This window comes from Nerophis ophidion, linkage group LG16, assembly GCF_033978795.1.
Source record: "Nerophis ophidion isolate RoL-2023_Sa linkage group LG16, RoL_Noph_v1.0, whole genome shotgun sequence".
NCBI lineage: Eukaryota > Metazoa > Chordata > Actinopteri > Syngnathiformes > Syngnathidae > Nerophis > Nerophis ophidion.
In genome coordinates this window covers 14364774-14382336 of record NC_084626.1, presented here as the reverse complement: position 1 = coordinate 14382336, position 17563 = coordinate 14364774, and the positions used below count along the sequence as shown (strand labels likewise).

General features: G+C 40.8%; 1 protein-coding gene and 1 long non-coding RNA gene across 4 annotated transcripts in view; one reads left to right on the top strand and one right to left on the bottom strand.

Annotated features, from left to right (window-relative positions):
* Positions 1-1228: 1228 nt before the first annotated feature.
* Positions 1229-16759, bottom strand: LOC133534989 (uncharacterized). The gene is made up of 5 exons (XR_009802117.1): positions 15941-16759; positions 7651-7778; positions 7479-7567; positions 2133-2252; positions 1229-2035 (listed from the first exon to the last, which is right to left on the bottom strand). It is a non-coding gene; the product is annotated as an uncharacterized LOC133534989 (long non-coding RNA).
* Positions 9686-17563, top strand: part of LOC133534988 (sodium- and chloride-dependent GABA transporter 2-like) — a 118856-nt gene continuing 110978 nt past the window's right edge. Inside the window, exons 1-2 of one of the 3 annotated variants that reach the window (XM_061874364.1) lie at positions 9686-9721; positions 9875-9944. In XM_061874364.1, coding sequence (XP_061730348.1) covers positions 9901-9944 — 44 coding nt within the window. In that variant the 5' untranslated portion in view covers positions 9686-9721; positions 9875-9900. Of the gene's footprint in view, positions 9722-9774; positions 9945-17563 lie in introns of those variants that run through there. The other 2 variants (XM_061874368.1, XM_061874366.1) reach the window with 2 other exon arrangements.

The window sequence follows — 17563 nt, the reverse complement described above, 5'->3', positions numbered from 1 at the left end:
GTGAAGAAGCGGTTGACATAAATGGGTTTTCGGGAAAAAAAAAAGCACTATATATATATATATATATATATACATATATATATATACATATATATATATAAAATAAACGATATGTATTGAACCTGGCAGACATTTTGTTTTACAGCATTTGATTTATGTCAAGAAAACTGTCCAACCAAGGACTTACTTTTTGTGAATGTTCTCCGTGCTCATCAAGTCCCTTTTGTAAAAGTGTTGGTGCAGACCAGAGTACCAAACAAGACGCCTTATTTGCGCTTGAACACATAATCACAGCAGACTACCTTTGTTTGCTTTGGTCTGGTGATTGTTTTTAGAGAAAACATTGAGGAGCGGCGAGGAAAATACATGCAGTTTGAAAGTGTTATACAATACTCAGTGTTGGCCAGAGAAAAGCTGCTCTGTGTGAAGGGTTTTGGGGACATAGAACTGTGCACGGGTCACCGCCCACCACCAGTAGTTACCAGTAAAAAGCAGACCAGAACAATTGACTTCTATTTTCCGGCACGTACTTCTTGTGCAACTACTCCCAAGACTTAATGTCCACACAGCATGGTCCCAGGGAGCTCTAGGGATTTATAACAGACTGTAAATATGTGCCTTAAATAGACAAGCTGTTTTAGTCTATTGTTTATTTATACATCTGTCTTGTTTTACGGTTCTTGGAATGATAGGATCAAGAGGAGACGCTGATATAGAGCTTTTGCCGTTTTCTTTCCTTCATAGCGTCGTGTGAAGTTTAACAAAGACTACACATTTGTTATTTTTAGGTGAATGCAAATTACAATGCTGGGTGACGCAACATAGACATTTGTCACATTTGTCATGGTGCGACGTTTTGTAGTTACCATTGTTCGGAGGAGAAGTACGCTCCTGAGCTTCTTTCCTGGGCTCGGGGTCTTTCTGTGTGGAGAATGCATGTTCTCCCCGTGACTGTGTGGGTTCCCTCCGGGTATTCCGGCTTCCTCCCACCTCCAAAGACACCTAGAGATAGGTTGATTGGCAACACTAAATTAACTATAAAGCGTGCTTAAAATCCTTTTTTTCCCCTCAAAACTCGACAGTGCGCCTAATGTACGGAATATTTCTGGTTTTGCTTACCGACCTCGAAGCAATTTTATTTGGTGAATGGTGTAATGATAAGTGTGACCAGTAGATGGCAGTCAAACATAAGGGATACATGTAGACTGCACTATGATGGCAATATGACTCGAGTAACAACACCAACATTTTATATGTTCCATTGAAAATATAAAACATTAGACACAGTGCTCAAAAATCTATCAATAGTTTTAGTACGACTTTGGTAAGCTATGAAGCCGCACCTCTTGATGGATTGTACTGTGCTTCAACATAGTTGTATTATTATAGTGTGTAAAAGGTAAGACATATTATCTGGCGTTTTGTTTCGCAATATTATACAAAAGCAACTTTTCTTACCTTCACGTACCTGCTGATCTGCATTTGGGATCTGCATAAATCCTGAAAAATTGCGGGGGTCTGCCTTTGTAGTCCATGACGACTCCTTAGTCGATAAGCTTCTTCTTTTTCTCTATCTTCTTGTTATGTTATCTTCCGTTGTTGCCCTTTCTAATACAAAGCATCATAAAGTTCTTACTTATATGGCAGTAAACTCGCCATGAAAGCGCTAAAACATACCGGTGTGTTAAGTACGACGGGGAGGAAGGCGACAGCACTACAGCAGTAGGTCTAGCTCAACGGGTTGTATTGAACTTTTGATGGCTACGTAGGGTGTGTATGCTACTATGTGTGTGCATGCAAGTCTATATGTAGATTTTAACCATATCGGATTTACCAAAGGTTGTTGTTAGTGCGTGTTGGTTGTGGCAACAAACAAGTCCAAAGGGGCGGAGCAAAAGGAGGTCCGTGATCCGAGTGAGGTCCGTGGGGTAGGAGAGAGGTCCAGGTCCGAGAGCGGGTAAGTCGAGGATCGAGGAAAGCAGTCAGGTTCCAGGGGAAGATCAGCAGGTGAGGCACACGGCTCTTTGCTGAGACACTGTGTGAACAAGAGATGAAGAGGACAGGTAAGTACGGAGCACGAAGGAACAAGAAGAGAGCAGACACAGGAGAGGAGCCAGACACGCGAAGCTTACTGTAACAGTGTCTACGTTCCGGCGTAGAGTAGTCAGCAGAGTGAGCCTTTATGTTGCTGCTCCTCATCAAGACCAGGTGCGTTGATTGAAGATTGACTCTCGTGCTTGCATGCTACACCGCTACAACAAAGATGACGGGGAGAAGGTGAGCCACGTATATAAGACCGCCCATAATATGGCGCATCCTTAAGCGACTGTCAGAAAGTGGCTTGAAGATGATCTGTAAACAACATTTTTAACAAAGAACCACCATTACATATTATGTAGACCACAAGGCAGAGTTTTCCATTTAGAAAAAAATAATAGTAATATGACTTCTTCAATGCGCCCTATAATCCGGTGTGCCTTATATAGAAAAAAAGATAAAAAATAGACCATTCATTAGCAGTGCGCCTTGTAATCTGGTGTGCCCTATGGTCTGGAAAATACGGTAAGTGTTTAAATGTACGTGTTTTCCTTTTTTTTCTTCTGTCTATCCCCTCCTACTCCGGTCCAGCTATTAAATCCATGTAATAAAGTGAAATAAAAATAAGGCAACAAGAGAAGTATCTCACACTTACAGCGTCTAAATCAACAATATGGTCTGTCTGAGTGGCTGGACAGGACCAAAAAAAAAAAAGAATGTGAAGGTGGCGAATTTTCCAGGGTGTACCTTGCCTTTTGCCCGAGTGCTGCTAGGATAAGTTCCAGTGCGCTTTCCTTTGTTTTTTTTGTAGTATTGTTCACTTTACTCTTGTAATGTTGCCACTTATTTTTCGGAATATTACAGATTTTTTGCTTTGTATTACATATTTTTTCTTGACTTTTTTTCCGCAACATAATCATTGCTCCTTTAGTCTTTTAAGATTGCAAAACGATACGTTTAACCTTTCAAATTATTTTTTGTAGCATTGCGCCTTTATTCTTGTAAGGGTTCTGACTGTAGTCTTGAAATGTTACAACTTTTTCCTTATCATTGCGACGTCCATCCATCCATTTTCTACAGCTTATTCCCTTCGGGATCGTGGGGGGCACTGTTGCCTATCTCAGCTACAATCGGGCGGAAGGCGGGTACACCCTGGACAAGTCGCCCCCTAATCACAGGGCCAACACAGATAGACAGACAACATTCACACTCACATTCACACACTAGGGCCAATTTAGTGTTGCCAATCAACCTATCCCCAGGTGCATGTCTTTGGAGGTGGGACGAAGCCAGAGTACCCGGAGGGAACCCACGCATTCACGGGGAGGACATGCAAACTCCACACAGAAAGATCCCGAGCCCGGGATTGAACCCTGTCTACTCAGGACCTTCATATTGTGAGGCAGACGCACTAACCCCTCTTCCACCGTGAAGCCCATTGCGATGTCATTTCTGCTAATATTGTTGCTTTATTTGTGTACTATTGCAATTTATTGCTGTAGCGTAACATTTTATCCTAACTTTATTTTTTCATAGTTGCAATTTTATTCCCTAAAAGTGACTTCTGACAATTTGTTATAGATTTGTGACTTTATTCTCGGGACGATTCCAGCTATTGTCTCATGGTAGACCTTTTTTATGTCATTATGACTTTTTTTTCCCTGTACTGTTACTACTTATTTATCCTACTCATAGGACAGTTTGACCTTATTGGCGAAACTTTACAAATATTAGCATTATTCTACAAACCCCGTTTCCATATGAGTTGGGAAATTGTGTTAGATGTAAATATAAACGGAATACAATGATTTGCAAATCATTTTCAACCCATATTCAATTGAATGCACTACAAAGACAACATATTTGATGTTCAAACTCATAAATATATATATTTTTTTGCAAATAATAGTTACTTTAGAATTTCATGGCTGCAACACGTGCCAAATTAGTTGGGAAAGGGCATGTTCACCACTGTGTTACATCACCTTTTCTTTTAACAACATTCAATAAACGTTTGGGAACTGAGGAAACTAATTGTTGAAGCTTTGAAAGTGGAATTCTTTCTCATTCTTGTTTTATGTAGAGCTTCAGGCGTTCAACAGTCCGGGGTCCCCGCTGTGAAGTGAAGTGATGTGAAGTGAATTATATTTATATAGCGATTTTTTCTCTAGTGACTCAAAGCGATTTACATAGTGAAACCCAATATCTAATTTTTACATTTAAACCAGTGTCGGTGGCACTGGGAGCAGGTGGGTAAAGTGTCTTGCCCAAGGACACAACGGCAGTGACTCGGATGGCGGAAGCGGGGATCGAACCTGCAACCCTCAATTTGCTAGCACGGCTGCTGAACCAACCGAGCTATACCGCCCCATCGTATTTTACACTTCATAATGCGCCACACATTTTCGATGGGAGACAGGCCTGGACTGCAGGTGGACCAGGAAAGTACCCGCACTCTTTTTTTACGAAGCCACGCTGTTGTAACACTTGTCTTGCTGAAATAAGCAGGGGCGTCCATGATAACGTTGCTTGGATCACAACATATGTTGCTCCAAAACCTGTATGGACCTTTCAGCATTAATGGTGCCTTCACAGATGTGTAAGTTACCAATGCCTTGTGCACTAATACACCCCCATACCATCACAGATGCTGGCTTTTGAACTTTGCGCTTTATTTTCCTGTTTGTTCTGGAGGACACCACGTCCTCTGTTTCCAAATATAATTTGAAATGTGGACTCGTCAGACCACAGAACACCCTTCCATTTTGCATCAGTCCATCTTAGGTGAGCTCGGGCCCAGCCAAGCCGGTGGCGTTTCAGGATATTGTTGATTAATTGGTTTGGCTTTGCATCGTAGAGTTTTAACTTGCACTTACAGATGTAGCGACCAACCGTAGTTGCTGACAGTGGTTTTATGTAGTGTTCCTGAGCCCATGTGGTGATATCCTTTAGAGATTGATGTCGGTTTTTGATACAGTGCCGTTTGAGGGATCAAAGGTCATGGTCATTCAATGTTGGTTTCCAGCCATGCCACTTACGTGGAGGGATTTTTCCAGATTTTCTGAACCTTTTGATGATATTATGGACAGTAGATGTTGAAATCCCTAAATTTCTTGCAATTGCACTTTGAGAAACGTTGTTCTTAAACTGTTTGACTATTTGCTCAAGCAGTTGTGTGGACAAAGGGGTGTACCTCGCCCCATCCTTTCTTGTGAAAGACTGAGCATTTTTTGGGAAGCTGTTTTTATACCCAATCATGGCACCCACCTGTTCCCAATTAGCCTGCACACCTGTGGGATGTTCCAAATAAGTGTTTGATGAGCATTCCTCAACGTTATCAGTATTTATTGCCACCTTTCCCAACTTTTTTGTCATGTGTTGCTGGCATCAAATTCTAAAGTAAAAATGTTTATCAGTTTGAACATCAAATATGTCATCTTTGTAGTATATTTAACTGAATATGGGTTGAAAATTATTTGTAAATCATTGTATTCCATTTATATTTACATCTAACACAATTTACCTACTCATATGGAAACAGGGTTTGTACATATACATATATATATATATATATATATATATATATATATATATATATATATATATATATATATACACACACACACACACACATCTATATGGAAGAATAAATATTTGCTGCTTGCTTTCCTACTGGCATTCACTTTGAACTTGTGTGTCGCCTATCTACTTCATTTTATCTATGTCTGACAGACATGCTGCCGCACTGTATGTTTATGATTGTCTCTTCTGATGTATTAACCAACTTGCTAATTTACTCTTCTTAGCTGGTTACTTTCTGCTGAAGTGCGGTTCATTTTAGTTTTCTGTTGAAGTGTACAAGGATTTATTCTTGTTTCACTAGTTCACATTTAAGCTAGCTCAGCGCCGCAACTAGCATAAAGCGTGTCCGAGCTAAGTCAGCTCACATGAAAAAAAATTTAGCTGAAGGTTCTCCCGCGGTTAGTTAGAACAAAACCTAGAACTAACGTACACAGAGCATTGGCGCATTAATGGTGCATTCTAAAAACGTTGTTATTTATTTAACATAACGTATTTTTCGGACCATAGGGCGCACCGGATTATAAAACGCACTGTCGATAAGCGGGTCTAGTCAGGTCTATTTTCATACAAAAGGCGCACCAAATTGTGGCGTACATAACATGTAATGGTGGTGCTTTGGTCAAACTGTTGCAGAGATTATGTTTTACAGATCATCTTCAAGCCGCTTTTTCTGACAGTTGCTTCAGGATGTGCCGTTTTGTGGGCGGTCTTATATATGTGGCTCACCTTTGGCAGCATCTTCTCTCCGTCATCTTTGTTGTAGCGGTGTAGTGTGCAAAGACGGGAGTGGAAGTGTCAAAAGATTAAGCTAACTGTTTTAAAGACATTCAGATTTTGCTTAAATCAACAACGGTGCAGCATCTCCTCATCCGTGGCTCACTAGTGCAACAACAACGCTAGTAATGTGTCCCAAGAAAAACTGTCTGACAGGAAATCTCTAGTAACTAAAGTTTCTCGGGTGAATAATGTAAACTGACTACGAAAGTATGTTTTAGCGCTTTCATGGTGAGTTTACTGACAGATATAAGTAAGAACTTTACACTGCTTTATATTACAAATGGCAACAGCGGAAGATGAATGTCCCATAACAAGGAGATAGAGAAAAAGAAGAAGCTTATCTACTACGGTGTCGGCAGGGACTACAAGGGCGGAAGCGCACACATTTTCAGGACTTATGCAGATCCCAAATGCACATCAACAGGTACCAGAAGGTAAGAAAAGTTGCTTTTGCATAACATTGTGAAACAAAACGCCAAATAATATGTCTTAACTTATACACACACCATAATAATACTCGTATGTTGAAGCACAGTACAATTTATCAAGCGGTGCGGCTTCATTGCTACTAGTACTAAAACATGTTGATAGATTTTAGAGCGCTGTGTGTAATGTTCTATATTTTCAATGGAACATTTAACATTTTGGTGTTGTTTACTTGAGTCATATTGCAGTCTACATGTATCTCTTATGTGTGACTGCCATCTGCTGGTCACACTCATCATTTCACCATGTACCAAATAAAATAGCTTCGAGGTCGGTAAGCACAACAAAAATTATTTTGTCAAATTGGCACACCGGATTATAAAGCGCACTGTCAAGTTTTGAGAAAACTCAATGATTTTAAGTGCGCCTTATAGTCCGAAAAATGTTGAGCAAATAGTCGATGATTCTATATTTTTCCATCAATTCATGAATCACCCACTTTTTAATGGTGATTCATCGTAGAATCCATCATTTTTCCCACCTTGATTGGTGAATACCTGTAAAAGTACCAAATTCGGTACCAATCCCTAACTGTTATCTAAAAGGTTCGCAAAGCACAACAGTGTATCAGATAAAAAAATAATAGAAAAACAAACCTTAAACTGGGTGAGATGGTTGTCTCGGATGGGGTCCCTGTACAGACAGCTCCAACAGCTCCCCATGGCTTCAGCAGGCCAGCTGAAACCTACCAAACCCACAAACACACACACATACATAAGCTCTGACTGCGCAGGACAGCAGCGATCTCTCATCCAACACGCATCTTACTCAGTCCAGGCCATGGGCGTGAAGGGACGTGCGCGCTTCAGTCCCAGGATCTTCTGCTGGGCGTTGTGGTGACAAGCCACATGCTTTGCTGGATTGGCATCTTCAGGAGCGCCGTCACGCTCTTGGCCCTGACAGAGGGAACGGATGATGATGAAAGTACTTGTGAACACCTGCAGCCTCGCCATTAACAACATGCTTTTTTGCAGCATTGCCGATGTGCACTGCAACATCCTGACGGCAACAAGACTCTGTATAGCGACAATAAAACAAACATGATGTTTAAATCCTCGCTGTTTCATTTGGTAACGGCAATATATGCTTGTATTTACACTTGGACCCATAATACATTTTGCTGGACGACATAGTGCCCCATAAATTATTGCCAAAAAATGATATTATTGACAGCATTATTTTGAGACCACGAATGTAATTATAATATGTAATGATGATAATAATAATGCAAGTAACCCTTTCAAACACAATATAAATATTTCTTGTTAGTATGTATACCATTTAATTTGAAGATCAATAAGTTTTGATAATTCCTAAATAAGTAAATAAATCAAACTCTTAATCTGTTAGCAAAAATTCAACTTCAATAAATATTGAACATCTTAAAAAGCGGGCAGCGAAATCGTCCTGTCCCCTTAGCAGAAAAACAGCCCCAAAGCATGATGTTTCCAGCCCCATATTTCACAGTAGGCGTGGTGTTCTTGGGATGCAACTCAGTATTCTTCTTCCTCCAAACACGACGAGTTCAGTTTATACCAAAATGGATACATGGATGGTACAGCAGAGGATTGGGAGAATGTCATGTGGTCAGATGAAACCAAAATAGAACTTTGGTTAATGCAGTATGAACAAGAATGTTTGCGGCATAGCTCAGTTGGTAGAGTGGCCGTGCCAGCAACTTGAGGGTTGCAGGTTCGATTCCCGCTTCCGCCATCCTAGTCACTGCCGTTGTGTCCTTGGGCAAGACACTTTACCCACCTGCTCCCAGTGCCACCCACACTGGTTTAAATGTAACTTAGATATTGGTTTTCACTATGTAAAGCGCTTTGAGTCACTCGAGAAAAGCGCTATATAAATATAATTATCTATCTTATCTATCTTAATGTAGACACATAGAATCATCATACTGCTGTGATTATATGCATCAGATGTTCATTCAAGGCCGAGGCAAAATATTGAGATCTACATTGTGTATCGTGACATGGCCTAAAAATATCGAGATATTAAAAAAAGGCCATATCGCCTTTACACACTGATGTCGGTTTTTGATGCAGTACCGCCTGAAGGATCAAAAGTCCGTAATATCATCGCTTACGTGCAGTGATTGCTTCAGATTCTCTGAACTTTTTGATGATTTTACGGACCGTAGATGGTAAAATCCCTAATTTCCTTGCAATAGCTCGTTGAGAAATGTTGTTCTAAAACTGTTCGACAATTTGCTTACAAATTGGTGACCCTCACACCCATCCTTGTTTGTGAATTACGTAGCATTTCATGGAAGCTGCTTTTATACCCAATCATGGCACCCGACTGTTCCCAATTACCCTACACACCAGTGGGATGTTCCATATGTGTTTGATGAGCATTCCTCAACTTTATCAGTATTTATTCCCACCTTTCCCAACTTCTTTGTCATGTGTTGCTGGCATCCAATTCTAAAGTAATGATTATTTGCAAAAAAAAAAAATGTTTATCAGTTTGAACATCAAATATGTTGTCTTTGTAGCATATTCAACTGAATATGGGTTGAAAATGATTTTCAAATCATTGTATTCAGTTTATATTTACATCTAACACAAATGGGGTTTGAATAATATTCTATTGCATTCATTTATAATATTATATTATTATTATTATACTCCACCGGTCAATAGTTTGAGTCAACCAAAGGACCTAACTTTGTCACATGATGTATGCACAGCTGTGACAGCATGCCACGTCATCCTGTGGACGCGCGTGTGTGTAACCATGTCCAAATGTGAAGCAGCTACAGTAAGTAGCTTTTGGAGGAACAAGCATTATTTGTGCTACCTCGAGTACTTGAACATGAGTTTTATATGTGAGTGTGGGAGTAGGTAATAGTCAAGTCCAAGATGGCCTTGGCATTTGTTTGTGAACTTTAACTTCATTCAAAGCTTCACACAAATGAAGTAAGTGTCTTTATTTGTCCTCGTCTGTTTCTGCCTCTTTCTTTCCACTGTTGTCCAAACAGAAGACAGGACGGTGGACGCTACCTGCATGCAACAAACGTCCACACCTTTGGAGACCAATCCTGGCATGTGGTAAATATGAAAATCTGAAATTTTCCTCTTCCAAGTGGAGTTTGCACCACAAACAGATTAGCGGCTCCAAATAAGCATAGGTTATATTTAGTTTGATGTTTAGTGTGAACTTTTACAGAAAACCTGTAATAACGCAAACGTATTTTGTTAAGAGTCCGGAAGAAAAGAAGCAGGAATGTGGAGTCAGATGTGTGACGACATGCATCTGTTCCCTTAAGGACCAAAATAGCCAATTAGCAGCCTCCTCTTAATTTAGCCGGACTCAAAGCTCAGCTGTTCCCACACTTCTGGCAACAAGGACATCGGGGAATACAGTTAAAGGGTGAATTTATGCTCAATATGTCTGCCTTTGCTGGTGGACATGAAGCACACAAGTGGACTCCATTTGCACCGGCAGAACAAAGAAAAAGCTAAATTGATGATCCTGATGTTTTCACCGAGATTACAACTAATTAGGATTATTCTTTTAACATTGCGACTTTAAGTCTTATTACAAACCCCAAAACCAGTGAAGTTGGCACTGTCATGATCCGTGGTCCGGATCATGTTTTGTTTAGTTATGTTTTGTTAGTTATGGACTCCTTTTGTTCCTGTTTTGTGCACTTTGGGTGTTTGTTTTGGTTACCATGGGTGGTAATTGGTTTCACCTGCCTCTGATTAGTGCTCGGCATGTTCACCTGCTGTCGAGCACTAATCAGAGAGCTATTTATTCACGTTGCTCACCACAGTCAGCGTGGCTTCATTGTTTTGCACGATGCAACTGTCACTTTGTTGTATTCCTGTTTTTGGTTCTGTGCTAAGATGTTACCTTAGCTTTCCGTGCAATTGGCACGTTTTTCCTTTGTTTGTTTCTGTCTGTTTGGTACTTGTATGATTAAATAATCATCTCCTACCTCACGCTGTCGTCCAGAGCTATCCGTCCTGCATTCTGGGAAAACAAACCTCGAGTCGACCCGCCACACGTGAAAGGCACGTTGTGTAAATCGTAAATAAAAACAGAATACAATGATTTGCAAATCCTTTTCAACCTATACTCAATTGAATAGACTGCAAAGACACAATATTTAACGTTCGAACTGGTACACTTTGTTATTTTTGGCAAATATTAGCTCATTTGGGATTTGATGCCTGCAGCATGTTTCAAAAAACCAGGCACAAGTGGCAAAGAAGACTGAGAAAGTTGAAGAATGCCCATCAAACACTTATTTGGAATATCCCACAGGTGTGCAGGCTAATTGGGAACAGGTGGGTGCCTTGATTGGGTATAAAAACAGCTTCCATGAAATGCTCAGTCAAGGAGGGGGCGAGGGTCATCACCTTGTGAACAAATGCGTGAGCAAATTGTCCAACAGTTCAAGAACATTTGTCAACGAGCTATTGCAAGGAATTTAGGGATTTCACCATCTACGTACGGTCCGTAATATCATCAAAAGGTTCAGAGAATCTGGAGAAATCCCTGTACGTAAGCGGCAACGATGAATAACAACGTGACCTTGGATCCCTTAGGCGGTACTGTATCAAAGAGCAACATCAGTATGTAAAGGATATCACCACATGGGCTCAGGAACACTTCAGAAAACCACTGTCAGTAACTAAAGTTTGTGGTTACATCTGTAAGTGCAAGTTAAAACGCTACTATGCAAAGCAAAAGACATTTATCAACAACACCCAGAAACGCCACCGGCTTCGCTGGGCCTGATTTCATCTAAGATGGACTGATGCAAAGTGGAAAAGTGTTCTGTGGTCTGACAAGTCCACATTTCAAATTGTTTTTGGAAACTCTGGATGTTGTGTCCTCCAGACCAAAGAGGAAAATAATTATCTGACTGGTATAAGGGTGTATTATTGCCCAAAGCATGGGTAACTTAGACATCTGTGAAGGCACCAATAATGCTGAAAGGTACATACAGGTTTTGGAGCTACATATGTTGCCATCCAAGCAACGTTATTGTGGACGCCCCTGCTTATTTTAGCAGGACAATGCCCAGCCACATTCTGTATGTGTTACAACAGCGTGGCTTTGTAGTTAAAGTTAAAGTACCAATGATTGTCTCACACACGCACTGGGTGTGGTGAAATTTGTCATCTGCATTTGACCCATCCCCTTGATCACCCCTTGGGAGGTGAGGGGAACAGTGGGCATCAGTGGTGCCATGCCCGGGAATCATTTATGGTGATTTAACCCCCAATTCGAACCCTTGATGCTGAGTGCCAAGCAGGGAGGGAATGGGTCCCATTTTTTTCATAGTCTTTGGTATGACTCGGCCGGGGTTTGAACTCCCAACCTACCGATCTCAGGGCAGACACTCTAACCACTAGGCCACTGATTGTTTATTGCCACATTTAAAAGCAAAAGAGGGCGGGTACTAGACTGGCCTGCCTGTAGTACAGACCTGTCTCGCATTGAAAATGTGTGGTGCATTATGAAGCGTAAAAAACAACAACAGAGACTGTTGAACAACTTAAGCTGTACATCAATCAAGATTGGGAAAGAATTCCACCTGAAAAGCTTCAAAATGTGGTCTCCTCAGTTCCCAAACGTTTACTGAGTGTTGTTTAAAGGAAAGGCCATATAACACAGTGGTAAAAATGCCCCTCTGCCAACTTTTTTGCAATGTGTTGCTGCCATTACATTCTAAGTTAATGATTATTTGCAAAAAAAACCAAGTTTCTCAGTTCGAACATTAGACATCTTGTCTTTGCAGTCTATTCAATTGAATACAAGCTGAAAGGGATTTGCAAATCATTGTATTCTGTTTTTATTTACCATTTACACAATGTGCCAACTTCACTGGTTTTGGGTTTTGTACTTTATTATTGTAATTTTGCTACTTAATTGTTGTGGCTTTATTGTTGTAACTGTCATGATTCTCTCTCCTTTGTTTACATTCTGGTTGCTAGGTGCACTGATCTTACACACCAGTTTCTGTTTAGTGATTAGTGTCCCCACATGCTGCCGCCACTAATACCGTTCTTGTCGTACCCTCAGCCAATAGGCACAAGACATTAAAACAACGTTAGGAACTTGTTAAATTAGGTCCTGACGTTGAGCAACTCAAACCTAATGTTGAAACAACATGCTTTATATTGGGTTCTTATGTTGATTTGACCATTGCATTTTGGTCATTTTCAAACCAATATTTTACAACACAAATACAATGTTGAAACAACATGCTTTATGAGATTGTTTATTCACTGTCATGTTGTAAGGTTGATTTGACCAACTCCTCCAAATTTGTTGATAAAAACTAAAATAAATGCATGTTACGATTAAACAGCTGATGCGTAATAAGTACAATACTAACATGATTAACACTTTTAAGGCACAACAAAAGACTAGACTTAGCAAAGACTGACCTGATTCTAGGACCAACACACCATGAATTATACACTCCTGCTATCTAATGTATTGGACTCGCAACTGTCATTGTAATGTATTGTCATATTTGCAAAAAAGACTCAGAAATGTGACAATAAACAAAACAAGATACAACAACTGGACAGCAGTTATTATAATCAGCTCATTTTTAAATGTGGCAATTAGATTTAATTAGCGAAAACCAATAATATTTATTAAGACACAAAAAAGAACCAAAACTTGGTACCAGTATCAATTCCCAGTTAACGGGATTTCGGTACCATATTGGTTCGAATGTGAATGGTACCCATCCCAAGGTATTTATAGGGTGAGTGATGACACTAACTGTGTTTCCATTTCAGTTTTTTGCAAAATAAAAGCAACATTTCGGGATGGCGTGGCGCAGTGGGAGAGTGGCCGTGCGCAACCCGAGGGTCCCTGGTTCAATCCCCACCGAGTACCAACCTCGTCACGTCCGTTGTGTCCTGAGCAAGACACTTCACCCTTGCTCCTGATGGGTGCTGGTTAGCGCCTTCCATGGCAGCTCCCTCCATCAGTGTGTGAATGTGTGTGTGAATGGGTAAATGTGGAAGTAGTGTCAAAGCGCTTTGTGTACCTTGAAGGTAGAAAAGCAGTGTACAAATACAACCCATTTCAACATTTGTATTGTCATATTTGCAAAAAAGACTCAGAAATGTGACACTAAAACAACAAGATACAACAACTGGACAGCAGTTGTTATGATCAGCTCATTTTTAAATGTGGCAATAAACCATTAGATTTCATTAGCGAAAACAAATAATATTTATTAGCACACAAAAAAGAACTAAAAAGTGGTACTGTTGAGTTCCAGTATCGATTCCCAGGTAATGGGAATTTGGTTTAGATGTGAATTGTACCCATCCCAAGATATTTATAGGGTGAGTGATGACACTAGCTGTGTTTCCATTGCAGTTTTTTGCAATATAAAAGCGATATTTCAAAAATGTTGACAAAGTACATTTGCGACTTGAAGGTGTTTCCATCAAAGGGGGTTTTGTGTCTTGATTGACCCGTAATTCTTGTAAAATATCATTCCTCAAGACTCCACTTTCAGGAAGAAAATGCAGCCACTGTTGTTGCCGCGATGTCAATGGAAGACGAAGGCAGCGGGTGAGCGCTTAGAGGCAACGTTATTACGGCCCCCATGTTCGTGAAGGTGGGTTTCTCCGAGCCTGTGGGTTGGCCTCTATTCCCGGGAAGGGACCCATGAGACAATGCTGCCTCGCTCCCCTCGGCCAACTGATCAGAAGCGAGACTAAGGCAACCCATCTGCCCTGGTTGCCCTGCAGTGACCCCTAAATGCGTAAAGTATTTCCATCATCCATCCATCCATCCATCCATCCGTCCATCCATCCAATTTCTTCCGCTTATCCGAGGTAAGGGTTGCGGGGGCAGCAGCCTAAGCAGGGAAGCCCACACTTCCCTCTGCCCAGCCACTTCGTCCAGCTCCTCCCGGGGGATCCTGAGGCGTTCCCAGGCCAGCCAAGAGACATAGTCTTCCCAATGTGTCCTGGGTCTTCTCCGTGGTCTCCTGCCGGTCGGACTTGCCCTAAACACCTCCCTCGGGAGGCGTTCGGGTGGCATCCTCAGCAGATGCCTGAACCACCTCATCTGGCTCCTCTTCATGTGGAGGAGCAGCGGCTTTACTCTGAGTTCCTCCCAGATGGCAAAGCTTCTCACCCTACAGTATCTTGAAGGGAGAGACCCGCCACCCGGCGGAGGAAACTCATTTCGGCCGCTTGTACCCGTGATCTTGTCCTTTCGGTCATAACCCAAAGCTCATGACCATAGATGAGGATGGGAACGTAGACCGTCCAGTAAATTGAGAGCTTTGCCTTCCGGCTCAGCTCCCTCTTCACCACAACGGATCGATACAGCGTCCGCACAACAGAACACACTGCACCGATCCGCCTGTCGATCTTACGATCCACTCCACCCTTTCCATCATGCTTGAGTGAAACACTTCAATATTGAAATGTCTCAAAAACGCCTCATTAGAGAGCAAAAATATTTTAGCAATATGTGAGAGGTTTTTCAAAATACGGGTGTTTCCAATACCAGTTTCTTGCTGCAGTTTTTAAATTTTGCGCATTTCTAGGGGTAACGGAAACGCAGCTACTGTGTCGTATGCATGCTGTGAAATGTTTGCGATTTCAAAGGGCACAGAGGGCCTCAGGCATCTTGCAAGTCTAATAAATCTTTACTTGAATTTCAACACACAAGAAGAATACCCAAAACTTGGCTACTAGCTTAACGTAGCAGGGAGATAAGCACAATGAAACGTAGGCAGCGTGATACAAAACCAACAAACAAACTGGGTCGTGGGTAGCAAACAATGGACCGGCGCTTATGGCATGGCGAAAAAACAATAAATAAGGGCGATAATTAGCCTAACACCAGGTGAGAACACTAATCATAAAATGAGGACAGGTGTGTAGCTATCACGACTAGCAACAAAAGGTAAACAAAAAGGGACCGCGTGGCGCATGAAACCAAAACACACTAAACACGGGAAAATAATATAACGCAAACAACAAATGTATGATTTGTGGCAACAGATAAAAACATACTGATTAACAGTTGTGAACTGTGGTACCTTCTTCCGCCGGAATTGAATGGTCCAAACATCCATCCATTTTTCTACCGCTTGTCCCTTTTGGGGTGTGAAGGAGAAAAAATTAAATGAGTAAGCACAACCAACATAGCAGATGAACTGAATATAACTGTAAGATTACAACTACATTTCCATAGTTTTACATTATGACTTAATTTTCGGAATGTAACAGCTATTCTCCTAAGATTGAAACTTTATTCTTGTACCACGTCCCCTTATTTCTATTCCCATAACTTGACATTATGACTTTATTCTTGTTACTTTGCTATTTTATTCTCATAACTTTACAACTTTATTTTCTTTTTTTTGTGTGTTCTGACTTTCTCCAATAGTATTACCGTATTTATCGGACTATAAGGCGCACTTGAAATCCTTTAATTCTCTCAAAACTCGACAGTGCACTTATAACCCGTCCGCCTTTATAGTCTGTGTCGACCCCCTAGCCGATAAGCCTTTTCTTTTTCTGTATCTTCTTGTTATGGGACATTCGTCCTCCACTGTTCCCATTTCTAATATAAAGTAGTGTAAAGTTCTTACTTATGTCTGTCAGTAAACTCGCCATGAAAGCGCTAAAACATACCGGTGTAGTAAGTTTACATTATTCACCCAAGAAACTTTAGTTAGTAGAGTTCCGGTGGGACAGTTTTTCACGGGACACATTTCTGGCAATGTTATTGCACTAGTTTAGCCACGAATGAGGAGATGCTGATCCGCTATTGATTGAAGTCAAGTCGGAGTCTCAACACTTCGCGCCATCTTTTGACACTTCTTCCACTCCCGTCCTTGCACGCTACACCGTTACAACAAAGATGATGGAGAAAAGACGCTGCCGAAGGTGAGCTGCGTGAATCAGACCACCCACAAAACGGCGCATCCTGAAGCGACTGTCAGAAAGCGGCTTGAAGATGATCTGTAAAACATCACCTATGCAATATTTTGACCAAACAACCACCATTACATGTTATGTAAACCACAAGGAAGTGTTTTCAATTAAGAAAAAATAAAAATAAAATATGACCCCTTTAATGCGCCCTATGATCCGGTGCACCCTCCTGACTAGACCCGCTCATCGGCAGTGCCCCTTATAATCCGGTGCACCCTCTGGTACGGAAAATACGATATCTTGTAAGATCCGAATTGGTTGGAATCGTTCTGTATTATTTATTGTTGAGACGTGTTTTAATAACTAGCAAGAGAAGTCATCTGACGTGAAAATTCTAATATTAATTTATGTCATATCATATTACAGTGTTTCTTAAAAAACATTATACACATTTAAAGACAAACCTTTTGGTTACTAATTATTAGTATCAACTTATTTGTCTTGTTACATTATAGCATTTTGCAACATTTTTGAATGTTTACTGTTTATTTTATTACTACAATGTAACACAAGCCACACTTTGCATGCTGGTTTATTTACATATTATTCCTACGTGTCTGAATGATGGAATTTAGTTTGGCAGATAGGGAAAGAGTCTTTTAAATTACAGATGAAAAAAAACTTCTACCTCGAAAGTTGTTTATTTATAATCCCCACAATGAAGTTATTGTAAGACTAAGCACACAAAGAAAAGTACATTGATACATACAGAAGTGCACATT